Source organism: Cygnus atratus, chromosome 3, assembly GCF_013377495.2.
Source record: "Cygnus atratus isolate AKBS03 ecotype Queensland, Australia chromosome 3, CAtr_DNAZoo_HiC_assembly, whole genome shotgun sequence".
Taxonomy (NCBI): domain Eukaryota; kingdom Metazoa; phylum Chordata; class Aves; order Anseriformes; family Anatidae; genus Cygnus; species Cygnus atratus.
Window position 1 is genome coordinate 66,790,947 of NC_066364.1, and position 26,556 is coordinate 66,817,502.

General features: G+C 38.9%; 1 protein-coding gene across 1 annotated transcript in view; it reads left to right on the forward strand.

The window, feature by feature from the left end:
* Nucleotides 1-3,284: 3,284 nt before the first annotated feature.
* Nucleotides 3,285-26,556, forward strand: part of IPCEF1 (interaction protein for cytohesin exchange factors 1) — a 47,691-nt gene continuing 24,419 nt past the window's right edge. Inside the window, exons 1-6 of the mRNA XM_035538842.2 lie at nt 3,285-3,456; nt 7,953-8,003; nt 12,232-12,268; nt 12,931-13,100; nt 22,334-22,407; nt 25,132-25,203. Of these exons, the coding sequence (XP_035394735.1) occupies nt 7,980-8,003; nt 12,232-12,268; nt 12,931-13,100; nt 22,334-22,407; nt 25,132-25,203 (377 nt within the window). The 5' untranslated portion in view covers nt 3,285-3,456; nt 7,953-7,979. The remainder of the gene's footprint in view (nt 3,457-7,952; nt 8,004-12,231; nt 12,269-12,930; nt 13,101-22,333; nt 22,408-25,131; nt 25,204-26,556) is intronic.

A 26,556-nucleotide genomic window follows, 5' to 3' on the forward strand; every position in this document is an offset into this window, starting at 1 on the left:
CTCAGTCATGTTGTGCCAGTGATGCACATACAGGAGTTGTATCCAAATCTTTTGGTGATCTTTGAATCTTTCAAATCTTTTCAATGTCTTTAACAGGGCAGGAGGATTATAACCTCATTGGGCTTGATAATGATTGCAAAAGGCATGAGAAGCTATTTAGCTGCCAACAGAAACAGGATGTGTTGCAGCACTTGAGGAAAGCACGAGAGATCAGCTAGGAAGACAAATACACACCATTGCTTCCCCATGTCAGAAAAAGTGTGTGCTGAAAGTTGTGTCATCAAGTGAATTGATTTAAACTGAGACAATTTAAATTACGGGTGTTTCCAATCCTTGTATTAGACTCAGACTCTTTAACTGGTATAAATTATAGCTCTGCTGCAATTGGAAATCCAGAGCGTAGGGTAGCTTTTCTCCAGGCATTTACTGCTCGTTAATTATTCATTCTACCATGGGTGTTTTGTTGCCAATATGGCACATGACATGAGAGGGAAAACTCGAGTAACAATTACAAATAATTTATTGAAAGAGGATCATAAAAGTAAGATTAACTATTGAGGCTGCAATTACCGTGAGCTATAAACTGCCATGAAATAGTTGATAATATTAATTTTATTTTACATTTATTAAAATTTGTTATCACTGAATAGTCTGGTAGTTATTTTGGCTATTTACTTTTCTTCCATAAAACTTGAAAGATATATGCATAGGAATTAGGTTAAAAATGGAGGTACTTTACATCAGAATACACTGATCCAAATATAAAAGGATATAAACAGCAGAGGAGTAGTTCATTAGAAAAACAGAGAGAGAGAATCTCTCCTTAGAAGGAGAGAGATAGAGACTTGAAATTGTCCCAAAATATTGGGACAGACACAGCATGGTGGAATTTAGAGGGAAAATGTTTCATGAAATACAGCTTATGACATCAAAAAGTCCAGGTCTTCTGAGAAAACATGGAAATTGTTCTTGTGAAAGAGCAAGTTCATTTTTTAGTTTGGTGCAAATAGTTTTGCTACATTACCTTCCCCTTTAGAAAAATGCTTGCTGCTTTGCTTCCAGATTTTACTACGATGAAGACAACCCCTCAGAAAAGGAGTAACTCACTTTTGTAAGTTTCAAAAAGCAAGTGACTAATGTAGTCAGAATCTACATTTGCAGGAGTAGCAAATTGTTATTTTTAATGATTTATTTCTGTGTGCAGATGTTCTGGCAAAGGCTATAGTGTTTTAAAAACAAGAATCATAGTAAATCCTGTATGCTAAAGGTGCTGATGGCTGCAGAAAAGCATTGTATCAATCTTTTGCAACCAGCAATATTTTTTTTTGTAAATTTTATTTCAGTTCCCAGGGCTAGTTGGTTACACTACCTGTCTTGGACAAAACCCTTTCTCATGGTGGTGGGAGGATATCTTCTAGTAGATATTTCTTACTGTGATCTTTTCGTGTGATGTAGCAGGCTTTTTCCTCTTGCTCATTACAAATATAAAGTAAAAAAGGGCTGGTGCAGCCAAGTATTGCAGTGGTGAGACTTGAGTACCATGTGCGTACTTGGTGTACTGTGAAGGCTGGAAGGAACATAAATTCTTCTATGCTCCTGACTGTTTAATGAAAAATCAAACAGGACTCCTAAGAACTCTGTTTTTGGTGAACTTTGAACATTGAGTGGAAATCTGTGATGGAAGAAGCAGCAACTCTCCCAGCTGTTTCTTTCTTGCTTCTTTCTTGCTAATCATCAGCATAATTATTTTGCTTTACTTTTTAAAAGCTATTCTCTCAATGTTTCTCTGGAAAAGTGAATGCTGGCCTTTTGTGTAGAGCTGTCAATGTAGTGAACATTGCCTGGGTGGAAGGAAGGAGGAGAGAATTCACACCTAATATTCAGAGAGTGCAAATAGTAGCAACTTTCTGTGGGCTTTTGTTCTTAAACACAGGAGCCAAAAGTGTGCTCCTGTTATCCTGACGTATTGCACTGCAGTTGTGGCCAGCCGTAACAGGACAATGTCCTCATTGCACCTCTTGTCAGGGTGCGTCATATTGCTCAGGTAGCTCTCTGAGTTTTGGGCATAGGAGAAAACTCCATTCACAGTGCCTGGAGAGAGGACAGCTCTAAGCATAGGATGGGCTGGTTGGCTTATGCTCTAGTCTTAGCTTCATGACCTTAAATCAGAAAACTAGCTGGGGGTGGCTAGCTGCCCACTTGCTGGTTCTGCCAGTACCTGAGAGGGGCTATGCCTTTCCCAGGAAGTCCTGCAGAGCATCACGGCAGGAGCAGCTGCAGATGCCCTCCCCAGTGCTCCTCTCTGAGGCTGGTTTACATTCGCATGGTGACTGAGGGGTGGTGTTGCTGTTGGAATTAAAGGTTCTCCAAATAGAAAAGTCCCACTGTGTGCGTTTGGGGGAGGTCCCCAAAGATGGTTTGTCCTTGGGGTGGCGTAGGGCAGAGGTGGAAGGCAGGGTGTGCCAGGCAGCCTCCCTGCCTGTCCCTGGTGGAAGGATGCTGAAGGATGTAGGGGAGCCCAAGGGAACTGGTCAGCTCCACTTGGAAGATTTTTTTTTTTAATTAACTTTGTTTTAGTAAATTTGGTTCATTTGGATGAAAATACATTTTCTTTTTTCTTTGGACCTCTGAGTCTTGTCCTATTCAGAAAGAGAGCTATTGCTTACTTTCCTTTAGACCAGTATCTCAGAAGGGTCTATAGGCTCTGGGCTTTTTCTTTTCCTAGGTCTCCTCTCTATGTTTCATTTTCTGGGCTAACAGGGAATTGTGCATCTTTGGAACACAGCAAAACACCCAGGAAGTGCTCCCCTAGATCTGAAGTGTTTCTTTTCCCCTTAACTGCACTGAGTTTTCATCCATTTCTGCAGCCACCTTCTCAGCTTTGCTTGCTTTTATTTGCCTGCCACAGTGAAAGAGACAACTAGGAGGCCGCAGTAATTCCAGCATTGTACTTGAGGTTTTTGCAAAATTCCCACTTTTAACTTGGGACTTTGTTGGCCTTCAAGGAGCAGAACAGCACTAAGAATCAGCACAACACTATGAGGAGTCTGCATGAAAATTCAAGTTTGGAGGAGAAGCACTTAGCTAAGCACACCATTTTGAGTTCTTCTCTCTTTTTTTTTTTTAATTATTTTTTTATTTTTGCCATTGAGGCCCCAGAGGCAGCTGGAGCATCTCTCTTCTGTTGAACCTCTCCTTTCTTTCCAGCCGCTCTCCTCCGGAAGGCAGCGAGCGTGGGCTCCTGCAGCTGCTTTCGTGGAGCTGTCGGCGCCTGTCACCCGCCACTCCTGGGCTCCCTGGCTGGACCTGGCTGGACTGACTCCCTGGCTGCGATCCCAGCAGAGCGATGTCTCCAGACCCTTTCTGTCTCCGAGGCGGGAGCAGTGAACTTTGTTCCAGTTTTTCCTGGACCTCTCCCAAACAGAGCCAGAAGTTGTCTTTTTGAATTGCTTGCAGGTGAGGGGATTGAATCGTTTCAAATGCCTTTGAAAATAAGGTTATAACTGATGGGGTTATAATGTGGCAGATGGATTTTCTTGCTGCGGGCCTGCTATGAGAATTCTTGTGGCTATTCAAAGGCTAATTTCTATTTAGTATGGTTAAATTTATCCATTGTGGCCAAAGCTGAAGGTACTCTCTGGCAATTATGACTTATATTTTAATGCTTGTACTTTAATAGACTTGTTTTCAATCTCCATGGTGAATTTTATCTGCATTTGGGAATGTGGAGTAATGGAGACCAAGGAGAGTGGAACATAACTGGGGTGACATGGTCCATGAGCTTTTGTGAAAAGAGCATCCATGTCTGTTTGTCATTGCCCCATGGCACAGCACCAGCTCACTACCAGGCTTTCCTGGTGAGACAGCAAATGAAAGAAAATCTGCAGGTCACAAATCAAATTGTACAAGTAGGACAGTTGATTTAGGTAGTTAATTAACCAGTTAAATAACTGACCAGATCTGATTAATTAGTAGCTAATGGTAAGGTTCTGTCAGATTAAATTGATATTTGGAAACCCAAAGGACAATTATTAGCTTATAATCACTGTGATTATTTTTTCCCCTGCATTGTTACAACAACCCAAGTTAGAGGTAATGGGATAATTTGGGACTGTTATATAAGGCTGTCTCCTTGACACAGGACAGTGCTTCAAGCGCTGCTATAATGTGGGGCAATGCTATTCCTAATGCTTGCAAGTGCGATCTGTGATTAAGTAATCATTGATTTTTCTAGGCAAATTTTTGTAACCCTATTGCTAATTTCGTATTGCCTGTCAATTCATTGCCCATTGAAGTGCAGATAGTGGCACACAACAGAAAGCCAACGGAGATGTCAAAGCTGGTGACCAATATGAGGAATGGAGACAGAAGGAAGGCAAAGAGTTTCTCTTCCAGGTTGTCTTACAGCCTTGACTTGGTACTTGGTAAAACAGAAGTTTTCCGAATAGTTTGTGTCAATGCCATCTGAACAGGATCTGAGCTACACACATTATGGGTGTTTCTGCAATACAAATGATTTGAGTCATGTCGCATATCTCAAATATTTTGCTCAGAAGCAGAAGGCATATGCCCACTTTGGATGGCATCTGAGGGATGCTTGGAAGGCATGTGTGGCAGGCTTATACCAATGTCATTGCAACCAGTATGACAGTGTCAGGCCATGTAGATTTTGACTTCCACTAGAGTATTATTATTAATGGATTAAGATATATATATTTTCCAATGAAAATCATTGACTCCCACCGCCCCCCACCTTTAACATTACCTTTGATCTTTAACAGAGATATTTCTATTTATTTCAGAAGAGATGATGCAGTCAAATGGAAATGATTGCAAGATATTTCTGATAAGTCACTTGCTGTGTTTCCACATTTGTTGCATCAGCTATTACTCATGTACCTACTTGTTAATTATTCTTGAAAGAACGGGAGTGAAGCGGTACAAATAAATAAAGATATGCAAAGTGATGTTTATAGTTCAGTTGTTAAATCAAAACATAGCAAAACAAAAACCTCAGAAATTTGAATTGGAAATCTTATACCTGAAACCACTTTTGACATAATTATTCGATTCAGACTGAAATTAAATGAGTTGGTTTTGACACCTCTAAGAAAAGACAAATAAATGTAGGTTTACAAACTGGTAATCTAAAACCATCTCATTTGCTTTTATCCAATAGATTTGTTGTAGTTTACATTCCAGGATGTGAGACATTAAAGTTTGTTCTCTCCTTTATAAAGCCATTTGAACTGGGAGAGGTTCCACTGTATTTTATTTTCCCTCTCTATTTGTTTTATCCCATTTTCCAGTTTTAGAGAATTGAACATCCACCACAGCAGACTGCAATCCTGGTGTACATTTTCGGTGTGAGTGCCTCAGTCTGTAGGCTGGAGGGTTTTCCTCTCCTCTTCCCATATCTTATCTCGCTGCAAATGCAGAAGGTTGTGGGGAAGGCTGGAAGGCCACATCCTCATCCTGGTGCTTAGGAAGTGAGACCCTGCTTCAAATTCAAAGTCTATCTGAGTGAGGGCAAGGATGTGCACATTCCCGTCTTTAGTCTGTAAAGTGAGCTATGAAATGAGATGGTCTGGGACACATGTTCTCCTGCTGCAGCTGTTCCAGTTAGGAATCAGGACACCCTCCTGGCGGTACGAACTCAGGTGTTGTCTCCTACTAACCTCTTACTGGCTTGTCAAGCTCCGGAGCTCAGATGTAGCCTTTATGGGCTGGAAAGCTCTTCTGCCAGCCAAAGCACCAGCTGTGGGTGTGCTCCTGGGCTACTGTGGAGCCCGTGGAATGGTGTGACCACCTCATGTCACACACATGGCATGGGATGGACACGGCTTGGCAGGGGATCCTAACTGCAGTGTGGGGAGGGGAATATTTGGGGCAGGGGGTTACAGTTTCCAGAGACAACCCTGGTAGGTTTGTCTATACCAATATCCAATAGGGTGGTTATAGAATAACTCTACATGAGAGGCTGTATTTATCCAGCTCCTATTTTGTCTGTCTGCTCAGAAAGGATAGACTTGTCCTATTGTACAGCTGTGAAGAATTGAAAGGAAACACTTATTTTACTGCAGTGCAGAGATAAACAGGTCATGCCCTTCTGAAATGTTGGTTTTGCAACAGTTGAGTACACTTGAGTAGGCATAAAAATCTTAACACTGTTTCACAGTGCGACTAATCTCACTCAGGTTGGGTTTACTTAGGAGAAATAAACTCATTTTATCTGTATGAGAGCCAGTCTGCAGTAAACGTATTTTTACAGCTTTCCATACACAGGGAATAATAAATTTTACACTTAACTAGAATGAGACAGAAGTCAATGCTATTTTTGAAAATTGGATGCTGGCTCAAAGACTGCTTAGCCAGTTTCTGGAAATTAAACAAAAATTTGAGTTAAAGTCACTGAGAAGGATCTGCTGAAAGCCACTCCAACTCCTTTGGCACAAATCACACAGGCGGAAATGTTTCCTTGCCAATTAACTAATGCTTCTCCTTGTATAGTAGCTAATTCAGATCTGTGCAGTTTGTAAAATTACACCCCACCCCCCTAAAAACCCCAAAGCATGCATGAAATGGAGAACTGACAGGAAAAAAGGCCAGATGTCACAATAATTACTATAATTTGGTCTGTTATTTCCTTGCTTTTTGGCTCAGCATTTGAAGCTTGATGTTAATTTGCTTGTATAACTAAAGGTGTTTCCTCTGCTTGTTTACACTAGCTATTATTTCTAAACATCCTTGAAATTATTTGCTATAACATCTCTCCTCATCTTTATATTACTTCAATTTGAGCCACTTTTAGAAAGTGCTTCCTTCTGTTTTTGAACAGAAGCAGTTGGGAGCCAGAAAAATATGTTTTTGTTTGCATTTCTATTTTTGGTTTGAAATTGCTGGAAACCAGTAGGTGGGTTTTTATTTTCTAAGTCTTTATTTTCAAAATGAAACAAATATTATGTATGAGGAATGCCATATATCTTAAATTACTTGTTTTAGTAACAGGAAAAAGTTCTTGTTAGAAATTCTTCTGAAGTGTGGCTCTATTTCCGGAAATCCTATCTTGCTCACTTCAGCAGTCTTGTACTCTCTCCCATTTCACTGAGTGATTCTTTCATACATAAAGAGATGAGGAGTTCATAGGAACATTGTAGGCATTACAAAGTCGGTATGTTTGCTTTACCTTCTGTACTGCACAGATTCTTTTGTTATGTGTTCATTCTGCCAGCCCAAGGAAAGTCATGTAAGGAGTTGACTATTGGTTGTGTATACTGAATGAAATTACATAAATGGGTAACTAGTAGTTTTGGATATCCTTGGGATATAATTCCTACCATATGTTATCAGACTGTACAATTTTTGCTCTCCAAAAAGGGAAGAGTATAATTCATTATAGGGTAGTCAGCTATGAAATTTCATTGTGCTCAGGAGAGGGGAGCAAATGAGCTGATTAGAACACTCAGAAAACACTGGGAATATCTCAGCTGAGTGGAAATAATTTCTTCTTAGTAGGAATAAAAATCCTATTGATTTCTTTCACAGTAGGGGGAAAAAAATGATACCTCAGGATTTACTTATTTATTCTCTATTCATTTCTAAAACAAAGCCACAACCCAACAAACCAAACAGAAAAACTCTGAAAGCAAACAAACAAAAAGTACCCTCACCAACCATATCTGTGAATTTTAATGTGTTTATTTCATAGAAAAGAATTGGATAGCTTTGAGTTAGTACTCCTTATCAATAATTGCCTTCTACATCAGTAAAATCTTTTCACATAATATGGCATTACCTTTGGAAAAGATACTTTTTTTGAGAGGGTGGAAGAAGATGGGAGGGTGAAGTGGGCAAGTCAAATCACATTAACACTTTTTTTTCATCTATTGTCAGGACTAATTTATGAAAATATAATGCAGAACTCAAGCAAACAAAACTTTCTCTTTTTACAGCTTTCCCTCTAAACTTTGAAACCATTCATGGAAGCTGATGGCAATGCTCTTGTAAGTATATCTGAAGTTATGGCACAGTTACTGATTAGTTGAAGAGATCATAGAAGACTGAGGACAGCATCAATATCCAAAGATCTTGCTCATTGGTCAGGCCAAGTGGTGAGATTGTTACAGGCTGCCCCAATTCTATTCTTGGGATGAAATTGAATCTGTTGTATGGACCCAAAGCCAGGGGTCCCATCACTTCCAAGAGCTACTCTTCAAAGGATGAGAAAAGAGTAATTTAGGATACATGAGCTTAGCAAAGGACTTTTCTTAGACGCACATCTATCTAATCCTTGAGGTTTTAGGAAAATACAGCTCTGTAGAAGACAAACTGATGATTATAGCCTTTGATACCACCTCAAACTCATGAATTGTGAGTTAAACTTCAGGAGACATGAAGCCTGGTCTTTAGCAGTAGAGCAATGACTGCTTTTGCTTGTAGAACAAACTTTTCCTTCCCCCTCAGAGAGCCTCATACACCTATTTTGCCCCGCTTCTTCCTTCGGGAGCATTCGCAGGCTGCAGTACACCTGGACTCTAGGCAGAAACATCCCAAAGACAAACCCGACTGCTTCTTGGCAACTCTCCAGAGGGATGCTGCCCAACTAGATTTCATTCCCAGCAATAATTGCTCAAGGCCACCCATTTGAAAGGGAGGCTGGAAGTTTGTAGCACCCCTGCTATATGTTTTTAAATCAAACATGGGATCTCTATGCTGACGGAAGTCTCTCACTGAAGATATCACTTCTCTTGTTCGTTTTTGCTTATCCGTGGAGCCAGCCTGGCACAGAAGTGGTTGTGAACAATGCTCAGTTGTACAGCTCCCTTTGCAGCTGACCCACTGTTGTATTTGCCAAGTGGAGGAGCAATGGACAGCAAGCTTGAAGCCTGTGTTTTCATGCAGCATCCCTATCCCATCCTGTTCAACCCTTGGATCTCACTAAACAGATGAACAAACAAAACCTCCCCCCAAAAAAGATGAAAAGCTAGCCTGTATTGCCAGCCTCAAAGAAAAATTATGACCCTTCTAAAGTTACAAATAGCTGTGATGTTTTGCATTTATTTCAGACTCTCCTGAGGATTGTTGTCCTCAGATTTTCCCTGGAGCTAGAAATATTTTTTTTTCTTAATTTTATTCTTCCTAGTTGAACCTGTGATATTGAAATACACATCAGGAAATTTGTCTTTACAGAGGAACATTCACCATTATCAGAATAATAGAAAAGTATGAGCCAAACTGAACATTTTGTTCACTTTCAGGTTGTTCCAGTGACTATGTGTAGTAGTTACGATATATTCACATCTGAAACTGCTGTTATGCCCCTGGTCAGTACCATTGGTTTTACTGGTAATAACTGCCTTCCACAGTCAGACTTTTCTGTTTGTTCTGCACTGGTGCTGTAGTCTGCTAGGACTGAAAATTAAAAGTATCTCTTAATCAGCATTCATCCAGGTTAAATGAAATGAAAGATTTCCGACTCGCATAAGCCAGTTTTCAGAGGAGGAAACTTAAATTTACTTTTTGATTAAAGATTTACAATTGGAGATGTGTTAAAGTGTTATATTCTTGTGGAAAACTGAACTGAAATCCTGCTGGTGAGGCATTACGTAAATTTTATGGTAGATTAAAGTAAATATAGATTTTTCTATTGTTTTAAGATGAAAACAGTCTCATTGATTTTTTTTTTAATTAAATAATTTCATAAAATATCTGACTGCAAAAACTGGTGCTGTGGGGAAAGAGGTTTCTTTTGTTTCTTCAAAGATCTGCAAAATTTGGGAAACCAATTTGTTGAACAACCCTGGTTTTCTTGGCATATTCCATTGATGTATTCTGTTACTAGAAGATTTTCTTGTGAAGAACAAACAAATTATTTTTTATGGGTTGACATTGGGCTTCCGTGCAGCACTAGAAACATTTAAAAGTTGTTGAATTCCTGGTTGAGAATTAACTCGATGAAATTTATGTCAGCTTTCAGGAATCCTGGAAAAGAAAAACAGAAATGTAACTTAATTCATGAAATCTCACTCAATGACAATTTTATTGTGGATTCATCACTGATTTTTATCCAGGCAAACTAAATGTAATGCTGGCTTGGAAAACTACCCTTCCTTCCTTGATTAGTTTCCCAATGACTCCAATGAAATATGAAGATATGGAGATCCATTACCCCTGTCAACCTGCAGCAGGAAACAATCATTGCTACTGAATAATAAATGCACATTTGTGAATTCTTTTTGCTACCCTAAGCTCTTACTGGGTAATCAGTTCCCACCTCAGTCTGTATATAGAGCAGGCCCTAACAGATAATTTAGGTAATATGGATACTAACCCTCTCTTGACAGATGAGCCATAGGCCATAGATGCTATGTTGATCATCAATAAGGTTAGCGGAAAGATCTACTTCTTCCTCAGCTGTTTACAGAGAGCCACATCCTGTGTTAGTGTTGCTCCTGTCATTGTACAATTTTATGCTGGGTAAAGATGAAATGACCGCACCACAGTATCATGGCAAAGATGCACTATCACCCTGCTTTGCAGTTTTTGCTTATGGGTAGCTGACTCAAATTTGCTTTCCTTAACACCACTTTGGTAGCACTGAAGGAAAATAATGAGTGTGATTGCATGACCCATTGATTCGCTGTGGCTGTCTGTTATTTCCATGTGTCCTAAATAGGGTGTTACTTTCTTTGGAATGAAGACATGAAAGGTGGCCTGTACAGGACGGGGAAATCTTGGAGCTTCAGTATAGCTGATATGTTTTCTCATTGCTTTTCTTTGTCTGTTGTCATGGAGAATAGTCAGGGAGACTGAGAGGCCGTGGTAGAATTAAAAAAAAAAATGGTGTAGAGAGGGGAAGAATACATGATGATTAAGCAGGAATCTGGGATTATTCATTCCTGGTAAAGCCACCCACAAATGTGTCGCTCAGGTCATCTCAAATAAGCACAAGATAAGCCCAAGAGTTACGATATGCAGTTCTGCACTCTGATATATGCTGCAAGGATAACTGGCTAGAGAATGCTTCAGCTCTTGTAAGTACTGGTGGCAGTGGTTTCTTGTGTTATTGTTTCCAGATGGCGTAGCTTTACTCACCTTTAATTTACCTGTGAGAAGAGGCATCAAATCCTTCAAGAAGAACATGAAAAGGGGTTTTGTTTTCCTCCAAAGCTGCCTGTTAGGTCCGGAGACTGCATTAGTAATGTTTCTAGCGTAGCTCTGCAGCGGATCAGGTAGTTACCAGCTTTGCATAGCAACATTGTGGCCAAGCATATTAAACCATACATCACCTTATCCAGCGTTTGTCAGCTGGAGGTTTCAAAACCTTCCTAAAAAATAGGGGGTGAATGTTTTTGTTCCCATGCTAGAGATGGAAAGGTTGAGGCCAAGAGAAGTAAAGTGCTTTGTCCACAGCCAGCCAGCCTGCCTGTGGAGGATTTACTCTAAAACCCAGACCTTATATTTCTGATGACCTCTTTCTCAGTCCCTGGTCTTCTGTTTTACTTTCATTTTCTGTGTGTTTACGTGGGATGAAATATGCATACTGATAATGAAAATATAATTCAATTATGTTATTTTTGCAGAGACCCAAAATTCTTATGTATGGCATGGGAAACTTCTGGTATTTTTATATCTTAGAGTTTGGATAATCTTCCAAGCTTGTGTGATTTATTTACCTTTCTTTAAAAAATATGAAACTCTTAGTTATGTAGGGGGGAACTATGTTCTTCCGTACTAACAAAAAAAAAAAAAAAAAGAGCAGAAAATTATTTTTTTCTTTTTTCAGGGGTAGGGGTGCTTAGAATATGCTAAAGGACAATAAAACACCTGCCATGTATTTTAATCACCCTATGTTTGTAAATCCCCCTCATGGAAGCATTAAAATGTTGGATTTCTAACTTTTATTTTTTAACTTCTGAACACAGAATGCGATTCAGGGAAGCAAAGTAGAAGCTGCCTGTGGGTGTGAAACAGGAAGCACTAGTAGACAGACACATGTATAATAGTTAGATTTGCCCTGGTTCAACTCCACATACATCAATTCTAATTAACACGTTTTATGCTTCAGCTACTAACGTCCCTTCAGCAGTGAGTGGGTTATGCATTTCCATCCTGCATATACCACCAGCATCACCACCACGTCCTTCTCTAGCTTCCCCCTCCCCTTTCTAGACAAATGTTGCAACACAATCTGAAATTTCCTCTTTTCTTTCCTTCCTGCATTTCTTACAGGTTCCTTTGCGTCAGAAGACAAAAAAGAAAAGTCAAGGTAATGAGATATTTTTTTTTCTTTTCTCTTCCTCTTTTGTTATTTTCTTAGTATGTCTTGATCTTGGGAGGGTGAGGATTTTATACTGCTGCTCAGCTGGTGGAAGGCTGCTTTTTAACTCCACTGTTTCTTGAAGCAATTCTGAAAAAAATGACAACGTGCTGTTCTTTTGGACTAAATCCTTGTGGTATGTTAATTGTTTCAAAGCTGGAAATCAGTGAGGTAGAATCAGATGCATGCACACACACACACACTGACGGTTTTCATGTACTTGTCATAATAGTTTTCTCTAGCTGACTTAAATAGATGTATTGTTTTTCAGTGCAGCTATGTGAAGAGGAATATATGCATGCTTCTCTTAAAAGGATTCAAGGATATATTTTTAATTCACAAAATAATCTTGTGTATGGTTATCTAAATGATAATTAGTATCTGCATTATCTATAGCTTACTATTTTGTTTCTGCACATGAGAATGGCTTTCAAAGGCATGTGTTACTGTCACAGCCATTACAAAACAGAGTGAGTTCTAAGTATATTTTAAGATATGCTTGGATGACTTGTTAAGATTGCTAAGTAAGGTTGATATCTTTAATTGACAGCAACATCTTTCCTGGCAATGTACTTTTAAACAAGCAGAACACTGTATTTTTAATGGCACAGGGTTCTTCACAATGAGCCGACGGAGGATATCTTGTAAGGAGCTGGGGCAAGCCGATTGCCAAGGATGGCTCTACAAAAAGAAGGAAAAAGGAGCTTTCATTGGCAACAAATGGAAGAAGTTCTGGTGCGTGCTGAAGGAGTCATCGCTGTATTGGTACAGCAGTCAGCTGGTGAGTACAGCGTCCATCCAGCCCCAGGGATGGATGAATGGCATTTGCTGGGACCGAGACTAGGGGAGCTGGGGTCACAGTTTAAATGCACCCTGGAGAAGTACTAATGACTGGCTTTATTTCTCAGCCCTGACATTTCTTGTAATTTGGAAAGTGTCTATTTGAATGTGAAACATGCAGAAAACTGTGTTTTCTAGTTCAGTAAGTACTTGTGAAATGTTAACTTGCAGTCTGCTCTGCCCTTTGAAGAGCTGCTCTTCACAGGCTCTGCTGGCATTTGAATCTGGTAAAGGTTTTCCTGGGTCAGGCAGTTTGCTATCAAGGCTTGAAGCAGTACTGCTTCCTCACTTCTAATTTGCTAAAATTTTAGAACTCTCTCTCCTGCTTCTTTCTTCATTCCCTTCCACACTAAGATTTATCTGTTTATTTGTTTGGTTTTGTTTGCCTCTCTTCCCTCTCCCTCCCCCCGCCCCCCCCCCCCCCCCTTTTTTTTTTCTTTCTTTTTTTCCCCTGTTTGAAATGGTAGGATTGCAAGTATGTGCACTGGCACTTTGTGATGATTTTATTCCTTGTTTGGCTGATGCTCCATAGCATTGTGATTAAAGTCTCTCACATTCTGCTGATTTTTAACTTCCTGCTCTGATGAGTCAATGCAGAAAGTCAAATTTGCAAGAGGACACAGTGTTTTGAATTCAAGGTCCAGCTTTCTGTTCAGGGGATGAGCTTTCCTCAGGACAGCTGGCATAGATAGCATTCCTCTTCCTGACAATCCAACCCAAATAGCCTACTCCACTTACCGTGTGAGTGGGAAATACTCTGAGACAAAGAACAGCAGGTCCTGGATTTATGTAATCAATTGAAAAAACTAGGAAGTAAAAACTGAAAAGGGGGGAAGAAATCATAGTGAGAAATTCAGAGTAACCCTGGAATCCCCTTTGTAGATCACTGTGCTCTGCATCTGGCAACTTCACTCTGCAGATGTGCTACCTGGGTTTTTAATGGAAGGTTATGGCTGAGTGCAAAGAGCCAATGGTTCCTAGGGAACAGCTGATTTTTATTACAGGCTGTTGCTACAGCAGAGAGAGTGTCTTGTGTGTCCTAGGAAGACTCTAACATAGTTATTCCCTTTACTCTCTTGCACTGCTATTTCTAAGAAAGCTTCTGTTGTATTATAATGATGCTGGCAAAGCCCAGAACTGGCGCATGCAGAACATTAGGGGATGCTAACAACATCAGGTGAAACTGAACAGATTCAGTGTGGGATTGCAAATGGTCATCAGGATTCCTAAATGCAAATGTGTTGCTGTGGAAATCAGGATGTCTCAAGCTCAGCAAAGGATGAAAGATTAAAAAAACAAAACTGTCTTAATTATTAGAGCATTTGAACAAATTAAATACAATTTGGATTTTTTTCACAGGACTATTTTTATTGCAATAATCCTTGTTAAAGCTCTTGCTGTCTCCTTCAAGTTACAAATAAAATTAAAAAAAATAAAAAAAAATATTAAAATATAAATTAAACAAATTTGCCTACGGGAAAATGGACTGTCAGTGATTGTAGTGATAGAACAAAGAATAATGGTTTTAAATTAAAAGACAGTAGATGTGAGTAGATTTAGATTAGGTATAGGGAGGAAATTCGTTACTCTGAGGGAGGTGAAGCACTGGAGTAACTTGCCCAGAGAAGCTGTGGATGCCCCATCCCTGGAAATATTCAAGACCAGGTTAAATGGGGCTTTGAGCAATCTGGTCTAGTGGTCCCTGCCCATGGCAGGGGGGGGTTGGAACTGCGTGGTCTTTAAGGTCTCTTACAACTCAAACTATTCTATGATTCTATGAAACAAATCTTTGTTCTGATAAAGAGTTTATTTCCCATTTTCTCTTCAGCTATGATTTTAACAAGATAAAAACTTTAACAGACCTTTCTTAAATGACTTTTAAAAATGATATTAGATATTCTTTTTTAGGCAAAAGTGAAAACAACTGTGCTGGTCATGGGTTGTTATTTTTTTTGTGGGGTTGTGGTAGCCTGATTTAGCTTCCTTTCAAAACCAAGTTAAATACACACATAAAAAGTAAGAAAAGAAAAAAGAAGAGTAGAAAAATAGGAGAAAAAAAAAGAGTGTTTTTTCAATGCTTGCTGTAATTTTGCTTGAAAGACTTGGTCTGGTAGATACTCCTCAGTGGCATTAATATCCTGCAAAACCATTGACCATTCTAAACCACTGCTTGTAGTTGTTCCTCTGGCCGAGCACTGTTAAGAAAAGTGAGCTGGATGGCTAGCAGGCATTTTAGACATGAGAATTGTTGGAAAGAAATTATTCTGAGGAGTAATCAACCTGAGAAGAATCAAAATGAGGCAAGATAAGGGAAATTTTGCATTCTGGAGAATGGGGGGAGGGGGGAGGGGAGACGGGTGGGGGGAGGAGAGAAGGTGCAAAGTTGTCCGCTTCCTTTACTTGAGTGGTCTGGCTAAAGTCCTCTCTCAGGATTCAGAGAAACCATGGTCATACAGATCCCAATGCTCCCATACAGCATTTGCCATGTGAATGAGCTTGTCATTTTAGTCCATGCCTCCTTTCCTATTGTCATTGACTGCCCCAAAATAAACAAGGTTGAAGAACAGGTAGCAGTCTCATTCAGATTCATTTCATATATTCTAAAGAGTTCATACAGCTTCAAAATACTTCTGGCTTATATCAGTCCTGACTTTTCACCTATCACAGTACTTCTTGTAAACGTGCTAGCTGGTAGAGCCTCTTTGCTTTCAACTTCTGCTGACTCCTCTACACTATTTTATGTTAAAAATCTGAAGTTTCTTTGGACAACTTAGAGTACAACTTCTGCATAAATTTAGATTCAGGTAACATTTTCAGAATCACAATAACTATAGGGTGTTGAAAGGAGGGGAGGTGTCCTTTGCTAAAATATGCTTGCTTAAAATGATGAGACCAGAAACATGTTTAGTACCACCCCTTGAGTTAGATCTGAGATGGATTTGACCAATTGTATTTTCACAGATATCTTCACCTTGGTATTTAGGAAGAAAAAATATCAGTAACATATTCACTGGCTTACTTGATATTTCTTTTTACTTCTTTACATGGCCTGGCTTTAATACTTCCATCTTCAGTGGTGTTAATCCTTGGTCACAACAGGGCATCCAACGTGACAATTGAGTTTGTGTGTGTGTTGAAGAAGAATGAGCCTTGCCTCTCCCACACTTGAGATGTCCCATGATGGGCCTCTTAGAGGCTGAAGTGAAAGGCAGTGATGGAGGACGGGGGCTGAGGTCAAATGAACTGGGTTATGCTGACTGCTTGTAGCTCTGCCTGACTGGTTTCGTTCTTGTGAGAAAAAAGTATGTTTTGTTAGTGGCCGTGTAGAAAATGCAGTCAGCCAGACATTGGCAACTGTAACATAGCAACAGGGTGCTGGACCTAACCTTTTTTTTTCTAGCAGAGCTGGAGAAAATAAGGAGTGGGTGGAATTTGTAACCAAATGCGCATTATCCCGGATTTGGGTAGGTAACCTCAGCTGACATCATGTTCTTGGTGAAGTCTGTATTGAGGCTGCCTCCAAAGCTCTCGAAGTTTCTGTTGCTCAGGTTTAATTTGCCTTCAGGTCACTCCAGTTCTGGGTCTTTCACACCAGGCATATTGGAGGAAGCAAAGTAGGACTCTCCGGTTGACATTTGCAGACAATTGTTCCTTCAGTTTAGTGTAAAATACCTTGTGAAAGTAACAGCTCAAAAGGAAAAATAATAAAATACTGAGAATGGCCAGCAATCAGACACCTTAGCAGTCAAGCTTCTCACCTACTGAAAGCAAACATGAGCAGATAATCAGATCCAAATTAGCTTTTGAGTGGCTAGCTGAAGTATTGAGAGACAAAAGTTAGGGCACCTGTGGTCTCAGCACATTTGGACAGACTGCTCTGAAACATCTTCCCATATGTACTTGCTCTTTTTATGACACACGGATATCATATGAGGCAGGGAAACTTTTTTTGTAGCATGGACATTCCCCCAGTCTGGGGAGGGAAAGCTGTTTGGAGGGGGGGTGGGGGTGGGGAAGAGGCTGGTTTTGCAATGGCAACAGAGAAAATTTCAGAAAATGAATTTGAGTAGTCAGACTTTCTGAGTTCATTCGGGATACCAAACTCTTTGGAGAGTTGCTCTCTCAATGTCTGCTTCCCTCTTTTCACTACTGTTCTCCTTAGTCGTGTCTTGAAAATATGTTGAAGAGGACAGTGTGTGATCCTGCCATACCCTTTACTGGTTTTAGTTCTTTCCTGCCCCCTCATACCGAAACCTTTGAGGGAATCAGTACTTCTGCATATGAAGAGGGGTTCAGGGGGAAGATCGGCATGTATAATCCTGGGCTTCTGGCTCATCTTGTGCTTGTTGCAGCTATGTGAATAATGTTGTCTGGAAAGGGACAGAGGGCTAAAAGCCTCTGTCTTGTTAGGCCTTTTGGATAGCTCGGTTGGTTTTCAAAGTAATGTTGAAATACAGTTTTACAGGATGTGTTAATGATGGTTGTCATGGGGATTCAGCTGAAAAGAAATGTAAGTATAAAATCAAAGGGTTTCAGGCTGTGATCTACTGTCACTATTTGTCTTTGTATTTTTTTCCCTGCATTCACTGCATTTAAATTGGTCCACACTCCAAGAGCTTTGCCAGGAACTGTATAATTGCAGTCTTTTAAAACAGGAATCTTTCACCTTTGAGTTATAGTAACTGCTTGCGCGCATGATATGAAGTCATTGATGTTGGCTGATTGTGTCAAGGGTTTCAGGAACCTCTGGTCTAATATGCTACACCAATTATTCACAGCTCTACAGGTCACCCCACTGGAGTACTTGTCAGAGAGAAAAAAAACAAACACACACACAGAAAAAACAAAACAAAACAAAACCACTAAATAGGCTTGAGGACTGAACTGCTCCTCCAGCATCCCTGAGGTCTTCTGCAGGTAGTGCTTAAACACTGTGATGAAGCCATCAGGTGTAACTTGAGATGCAGAATGGAGCTGTCCTGCAATAACTGAATATTTTCACTTTACAGCACTATTTTTTTAACCTTTCTGCATTATGACATCCACTTTAAATATTGAGAAAGATCTATCAAATGATTTACTAAACCTGCTAAAGTTATAAAATTTGTACTGTATTTTGAGAGGCAAGCTAAAAAGGGCATTAGCCTTTTTTTTGTTGGGTTCCTTCAATATGTTTCATAAATATATTTGATTTTTTTTGGACTAAAAGGTTTTGTATGTATGTGTTGTTTTCTTTTTGTGGTTGTTTTCTTTTTGCCCTCTGCATTTGCAGAGACAGTTTTTATTATTGAAAATATTTTCCCATAATTGAGCATAGCAAAAAAAGTGTAGATTTGTATGTTAGTCTAACTTGTGTAAAAAACACAAGATGTAGCAACTTATTCTTTTAACCATCCTGATTAAATAGGAAACAGGTCAAAGGCTCTGAGTTTTTAGGGCTATTTTACAGCATTGCACTAAAATCTTAAGGAAGCTTGAGTGAAATGGGGGAGTTAAATAATGGCACGTTTAAAATTACATTGGCAATAACATTTCAGAGAAAAGAAAATATTTAGGACTTCTATACATTTCTATTGTCTTAAAATGTCATTTTTATCCCAGTGATGACCAAAATGATTTCCATATGTTCTGTTCCTCATGTTTATTTGGAATTCAGTTTGTTGACTGCAATGACACTCATAAGCTCATAATGTTTGGCTGTTAAGTTTTGTTTTCCTTTTTTTTTTTCCTTTCCTTTTTTCTGATACTAGAAAATGGAACTACATGTCCATCAAACACCTGTTTTCTATTACACGGATGGCACGTCTGAGTTGCAACCAATAGTGCATTAAAAACAACAAAAAGTTGTTCCTAAAATTCACACCATTATCTTCCTTCCTTTCACTTGTACATAAAATGAAACATTAAAATTTTCTTGTAAATGTATATGAAATCGCTGACAGAAATAATGTAAAGACAGAATGTGATGCATTGAACATCATCTTCTACTAACTGGAACATGTCAGATACTGCATAAGATGAGATTTCTCTATAGTAAAACTGGTAAATGAAATCAAAGCCTACAGCTCTGTCTCCTTGAGAAATTTAGAGACTGTTCCTTTAATTTACATAGTCATGGAATATATTAGTCCTTCAAGTTTAAGTTCCATCTCTGCATGAGCTGGAGCACTCCAAGTGAGTGTCCCCATGCTGAGTAACAGCATACTGTTGATTCAGTGGCCCAACATAATCTGAATGCTCAAATGCTTGTATAAAGTATTTATCTAATGCTTGGTTTTAATCTCCTCATGATTGTCTGTGCAGCATCCTAAACAATTTACAGGGTGCTGTCTTGCCATCTAGACTAGTGCACCAATAGTAAAACTGGCTGAGTGGTGATAGCATTCATAACATGTCAGCTCTTCCCCCCTCCTCCTCCCCCCTCCCCAAACAAACAAAAAAACAAAAACTAGTCACCCAGTCTCCCACAGGATGGTTTATTGTGGGTGAGAAGGTGGTTCAATATATTCCTTTTCAAAGTGTCTTCTGGATCTCCTATTTTATTTTGTTTTGTTTTGTTTATTTTTATTTTATTTTTTATACTGGACACTATTGATTGATACTACAGAGAAGCAACTAGCATTGTAGAAGTTTCTTATCCAACAGTGTGTGCAATAACAGCTTTGATACCACATTAACAGTTTTTTTTAAGGTCAGTCTCTGGTGTTTATAGACTGATCTTGAGAATTTCAGTGTCCCTGCTGCACTTGGCCTAGTAAATGACCACTCTTTGTGGTACAGGAATGCAGGACAGTACATTTAGTATCTTCAGTACAATGCAGCCCATGAACAGAGCTCCTCATTTACTCATCTCTGTATACTTGCTGTACTATGAGGTAGAAATATTAGCTTAAGGTCTAATTGTTTGAAACATACATATTTGAAAAACAAACATTTTCTTTTTATCTTGTATTTTTTTTAATCTTGTAATTATTTCTTTTTAATCAATTATTATTATGTCTCTATGATTTTAGTCTCACTAAATTCCAGTCTGTGGAATGGCAACAAAAGATCCCCAGACAGGCTCTGAACAAATCTGATAGGTACAAATATAAAAAGAGAAAGTTAAAAACCCACAATAACAAATAAGCATTTTTCTGTACAAATGAAGCCACATTGCAAAATCAAAGATTTTTCAGCTCAGATGCTGATGAACATTACTGTTTCTCATGTACCAAAAGAAAATATTAAATAAATAAATAAATACCCCTTCCACTGCTTTTTTTTGGTCTTGGAGCAGGCAAAACCATTTACTGGTGAAGATGTAAAATATAAACCTCTGATTTGAATATTTAATGCATGTAAACTGGAGGAATAATGGTTATATTGTGATTTACCGTATACAAAAGAACAGATATGCAGAGGTGCAGGGAAGCCGCCCGCTGAAATATCCTTTCTGTATCCATATTTCAGTTCTAAGAGATTTATACTTTCAAACATTAAAGCTCAAAGACTTGTCTTGATGAACATCTTTTTATAGTCTTTTCATATTCATGCATAATATAGCTTGAGATGCTGTCAGTCATCAATCTCCATTTATTCTCTGTCTTTGTAATTATTGTGTATATTTTACCTGCTTTAATTCAGTGTACATTTTCAGAGTTGTAATATGGCCAGGGATAAGTCCTGGGAGCTGTAAATAATTGATTCAGGAATGAATGTTTTCTATATTTTGAAAAGTACATTTATCATTTTTTTCTGATGTTATATGCTACAGGCTTTTGCCTGCTTTATTGATCCTCTTAGGAGCAGTCCTAGTCTCTTGCAGCTGATCAGGTAAATGTAGATAGATATAGTAAAAGAAATGTTTCAGCTGCAGGCAGGAAAAATGGGGATTTGGGGCCAACTGGTAACTTCAATATTGCTGAAGCCACTCTGGTACAGAGTCCAGCTGACCTGGAACAGAGATGTTACTGCTCAGTAAATGCCCTCCCTTACAGAAAGGGGCAACTGTGTCTAAATAGTTTACTTGAAATGTCTGCCTGGCTTTTGCTACCTCCTGAACCATGGCAGAGAATTTTTGGAGGGAGTGATTGCTGGGTGGTCAAAATCATCTGGGTCTGGTTCACACAGTCTGCCAATGCAGCTCATCTGCTTGGGAACACCCCCTGGCGCTGGTACCTTCCCACCTCCTGGAGTGGGAGCAGCCCCTATTGCCTCTCTCTGCCTTGGTCATGTACAGGAGTAGATAGGTGACCTAACAAAATAGTCCATGTTACAATTACCCAGGGGAGACCCTCCTCCACCCTCCTTGGGTCATTTTGGTAACGTTTGAATTCCTATTGCTACAGACATTTAGTTTTTGAATATGCATAGATCATTATATGTGTTGCTGTTAAGCATCTGTATAACAGACATGCATGCTGTATAATGGAACATATGCTTGCTTGTTTGAGCTTGCATGTAACAGACACACCAGAAATGGTGATATAACTCTTATTCCTTCTCTCTTTAGTCACCCATCTCTTCTGGGTGACTTCTGATTTTAGAGCTGTTTTTAGAGCTGTGGTTCAGTAGTTTCATTTTCCATGCTATGTGCACAAAGCTTGGCTGGTCTCTTTGTTGAACCAGGTTGTGTGATCATGGATGGCTGAAAAGGAATTGGGTTCCTCTACCTCCATGCTACTTTTAGTCCTTGTTTGGTCCAAACCTAAATTTTGCCCTTGACAATTTTAGACTGGACTTGACTTATGACTTAATCATGAATCTTAGAAAAAGATATTCTGATTTTAAAACAAATAAACAGCAACAACAAACAACTCTGAAGTGAGGAGGCAGGGGAATCTATCTCAGCACTCTTATATGAGCCGAGGATCTTTCCTTGTTCAGGTTCTGTGTTATTTGGAAGTTTACAACAAATCCTATGCTCACACTCTCTTGCTTACATAGACGGGAGTGTAAGCTCCTGAGCTTTCTTGCATCCAGGACTTGCACAAATAATAGCTTGTGTAGGAATAGTTCTTGTTTCCAAATATCAGCCAAAACTTTGGGTGTTAATGCGTCCCCATGGTGATGAGAATATATTTTACAGTATAAAAAAGCTGTCAAAAACAGGCACTTGTATGTTAAATAACGTTAAGCATTGGAGACTGGTAGTTTACCAATTGGTTGATCTGAGTTGTTTATTCATTGCAGGCTGAAAAAGCAGAAGGATTTATCAGACTTCCAGACTTCAGTGTGGACCGAGCAACAGAATGCAAAAAAAAGCAGTAAGTTTATCTCTTAGCCCTGGTTTTGCATGATATTTTTTTACAGTATTGCAAAGAATTGGATCTCAGTAGTGCCTGACAATGGAGCTGTGGGGAGCTCTTCTGTGTTGTATAAATAATGGGATTTTAAATGTGTTACTGAAAGAAAACCATACAGTAAATATGCTTTAGAAAATTCTCTGTCAGATGTCCTCTACTAAAACTGCAATTAAAAAGTAAATCAGTATGCTTTTTTTTGTTTTGTTTTGTTTTGTTTTTGGTCATTGCATTGATAAGTGTCAGTCTATCTTAGATGCCTTCTCTTGGGTGGTGAGTTCAACAGTGATGCAAGTAATGCTGCTTCCCTTTCAGTTGGGACTATTCTTTAAACTGCTGTGGTGCAACTTAGGGCTGTACTTGGAGCCTCTGGTTGTGCAGGGAGTTAAAACCTTGTTTAGCAGAGTACACATCTAAAAATATTCTCTCCAAACTCCATGTGCAGCATTGACTTCCAGCTGCTGCTGAGCACACTTCAAGGGTTTGGAGGAGTGTTGCTGCTATTCAAAGTTATAAACCTCAGCATGATTTTTATTTTGTCCCTCAAGAGAAAAACTTATTTGTTCTGTTTGCATGCTGTTCTTAGCCGTAGGAGTTCTTGAGATTAACTGTGCATTTGAATCCTCCAAAGAAAGAGGGGCAGAAATTTTGAATATGGGGAGCTCCAATCTGTTTTCTCAGAAGAATGGTGGTTGAGTCATTAAACACAGGACCAGGAGAAAATGTTGCCCTTCACTTCTGTAACTGTTGACTGTCTGTGACTGGGAGGAAAACACATGCTTGTCACTTACTGAATATGGGGTAAATTAGGAGAGGACTCTGTTGGTCAAAAGTAAAATATGTCATCAACCTTCTAAACCCCTGGAAGCGTGACTAATACCAGAAGAGGGGAGAGGAAAAAAAAAAAAGCTCTTGGTTTTAGGTTTTAATTGCTGCAGTTCATGATCGATAGTGACAAACTGGAAAGGGTATTCTTCTGGTTATAGTCATTACACATTGAGGATACTGTTGGAATTGCTTTTTTCATGTAAAGAAAGCACATTTCACTATAGGAAAGGTGCATGTAATTCAAAAGTAGCATTGTCTTAATGAGGTGACATAGCATAGTCAGAACAGATCATGTACCAGTGGATATCTGCCAGTAAAAATAAGAAAAGTTGATGACTTTTCTTTCATTCTGCATTTCCAGAATGTTTGAGTCGGCTATTTCAGTTTCCAGTGTCTTCCATCTTCCTTGTTTGTCGATGATTATTATTATTATTTATTTTTAAATATAGACACAGTAGGCAGACAGAGATCACTGATGTTTACATATTTTTACATATTATATTTTTACATACTGCAATAAAGAATCAGCTGGTTGGATTCACTGTCAATCATTTATGGCAGCTCCCACCTTTATGGACCCTGTTGTATTTTACTCAAGAGAGTCACTCTTGCACTTTGATAGAAGCTTGTGTGTTGTGGCAAAAGGATAAAAGGACTATGGGTGGATTCCTGAGATATGGGAAGCTTGCTTCCTAAAGGAACTCAAACCTGTGTGTTCCCCCCTGATATGCCAGCTACAACTGTCAATGTATGCTTCCAAGTATGTTCAGTAGTTGGTGAACTACCAAGTGGTTGATATCATTGGAACAGCATAAGTAAATTTCCCTTTTTCATTCCTCTTCTCCATTGGAAAAGACAGCTTCAAAACACTGTTAGTCTGCTAGAATGACATGTAAGAAATATACGTTGGTTGGTATTTAGGTGAAAGTGTTTTTTCAAAGTTGATGTTTCCTTCTCAAGGCAGTGTTAAGAACAAGCACACTGGGTCAGACCAAAGCAGTCTAACCTTGTATCCTGCCTTCTAAAGTGGCCCAAAGTGGGTGCCTAGCAAAGATTAAAGAAGAAAAACATATAGTGCTGTTTCCTTAAAATGTTCTTTCAGACTTCAAACAATTTACTGATGAAGCTTCCTGAGTTAGAAGTATGTCAGTGTATTTACTAACTTATGGTAGATTTCCACCAGTTTGAAATAATTAGGGCTGATTTAGCAGCACTCGTGAGGGTACCCCTAACATCCTGAGGTGGAGTTGCAGAACATAATTGTTGGCATGTCAAGACCTCCATTTTGTTTGTGTCAAACCTGCCACCTAATTGCCTCTTTGGTACCTCCTAAAACTTGTCATGGAAACGACAGTGAAGAATCAGTCCCTATTCACCTGTTGCATGCCACATGTGATTTTATTGTATTATATCTTCTTTTTACCATCAGTTCTCTATGCTGTGGGATCTTAGTCTGATTAATCACCCACAGAATCTGCCCCATACCTTGGGTCGTCCCTGACACTTTCTCTGAACCTCTTTCAAGTTTGTTTATTTTTCTGAGCTGGGGAGAAGAACGAAACTGCACACTGTTTTCAAGATGTGGGCACACAACAAACTTATGGGGTTGCAAAATGAAGAACTTAGTTTTATTCCTTTTTACATCCTTTTTTAATTCCTGTATTTCATATTCTCTGAATACTGTGTAGCCTCGGAAGAGCTAAAAATAATCTTGAGTTATAAGGAACTAACTATATGGATGGATAAGCAGATCTGGATTAATATAGTGGAGTGAATAAATATTTTAAATAATTAATTCAGCTATTTTTTCTTACATAAACTAGTTGTCTTCATTTCTCTCTTATTTTTATTTTCTTAAAGTGCTATTAAGATCAGCCACCCACAGATCAAGACATTTTATTTTGCGGCAGAAAATGTTCTGGAAATGAACACGTAAGTAGGGAGCGACTGGCCATGTTTCATCCTGTCTCACATCTGAGAACACCCTGAAAGTTCATTTTGCTGTTAAGCAGTTGTTGGTGAAATTATTCTGGGTATTACCAAGTCTGTTTTTTTTTCTTTTTTTTCTTTTTTTTCTTTTTTTTTCTTTTTTTTTTCTTTTTTTCCCCTGATCATTAAGTAGAAGGAAACTACTGTTATTTATTCACTAATGAAAGTTGGAATCGGAATCTCATTATTAGTGCAATTCTGATACTAGTCTTCCTGAAATTTGTAGATATAAATCCCTTTCCATTACAAAAGTGAACTAGCAAGTTCATCACCGTGGGAGAAGTGAAGGAAGAAACGAAAGAGAGGGAAAAGCATTACATAGTTTTGTTCCAGAAATGATCTAGTATTTGAATATAATATTGCTTGTTTTCAGAATAGCATGTCAATTAACAAGGTGGGTTAGAGCGATATAAATAGCTGCTTTTTAAATCTAAGCAAGCATTTAATTCCCTGGCAAACTATACTGCAGTTAAACAATTCTCATGCCAGGTTAGAAATTTTCTTTCCACGAATGTCTGTAGGAGCAATAATTCATTCATGCTTTTTTTTTTTTTCTTAAATGAAAGAAATAAAAATGGGTACTAATACTGCCATTTTAGAAATCATCAAGCTATCAGAAGTAGATATTACTTGCTATTGGTCCAGTTTGGGCCTATTTGTATATAGCTCATATTTTCTTTGTCTTTATTACTTCAGATTGCAGTCTGTTCACAATGCTATTGCATAAAAAGACCAAAATTCAGATACAAAGCAATAAAATTTAAATGGGAAGAGAGCTCCTCTGATAGGTAATTCAAGATTTTAATCATGGCTGTACTAGTGACCTTTGTGTTTCTTCATAGAGCATTGACTGTTCTTCCCCTCTATAAGCAGGAGACCTCATAACTATTCACCACAACATGAAAGGAGAGATGCTGAGAAAATGTGTTAGACCTTCTGAAATGGCTATAGAGACAGAAATGTACTGTAGTACAGCAGTGTACATGCATAGATATTTACTCATAAATCCGTACTCTGTAGGTATATACATGTAAATATAGATGTAAAAATGTGTTGCCCTTTGTAACTTGGAGAAGTCCAGAGGCTGCTGGTGGGGAAGTAACCATCTATTTCTATATGGCTGCATTTCCTACAAGAGCTCCTCAGCACAGTAACAGGTTCTTGAGGCAGGTGGTCTGAGGAGGACTGAGAATGGAGGACTGCTGGCCAGAAATACTTCTGTAGAGAAAGTGACTGTGTCTGAGAGAGAAGAGGAAAGGATGTAGGGGGAAGGTAAAGGAAAAAGTAGAGCTAATG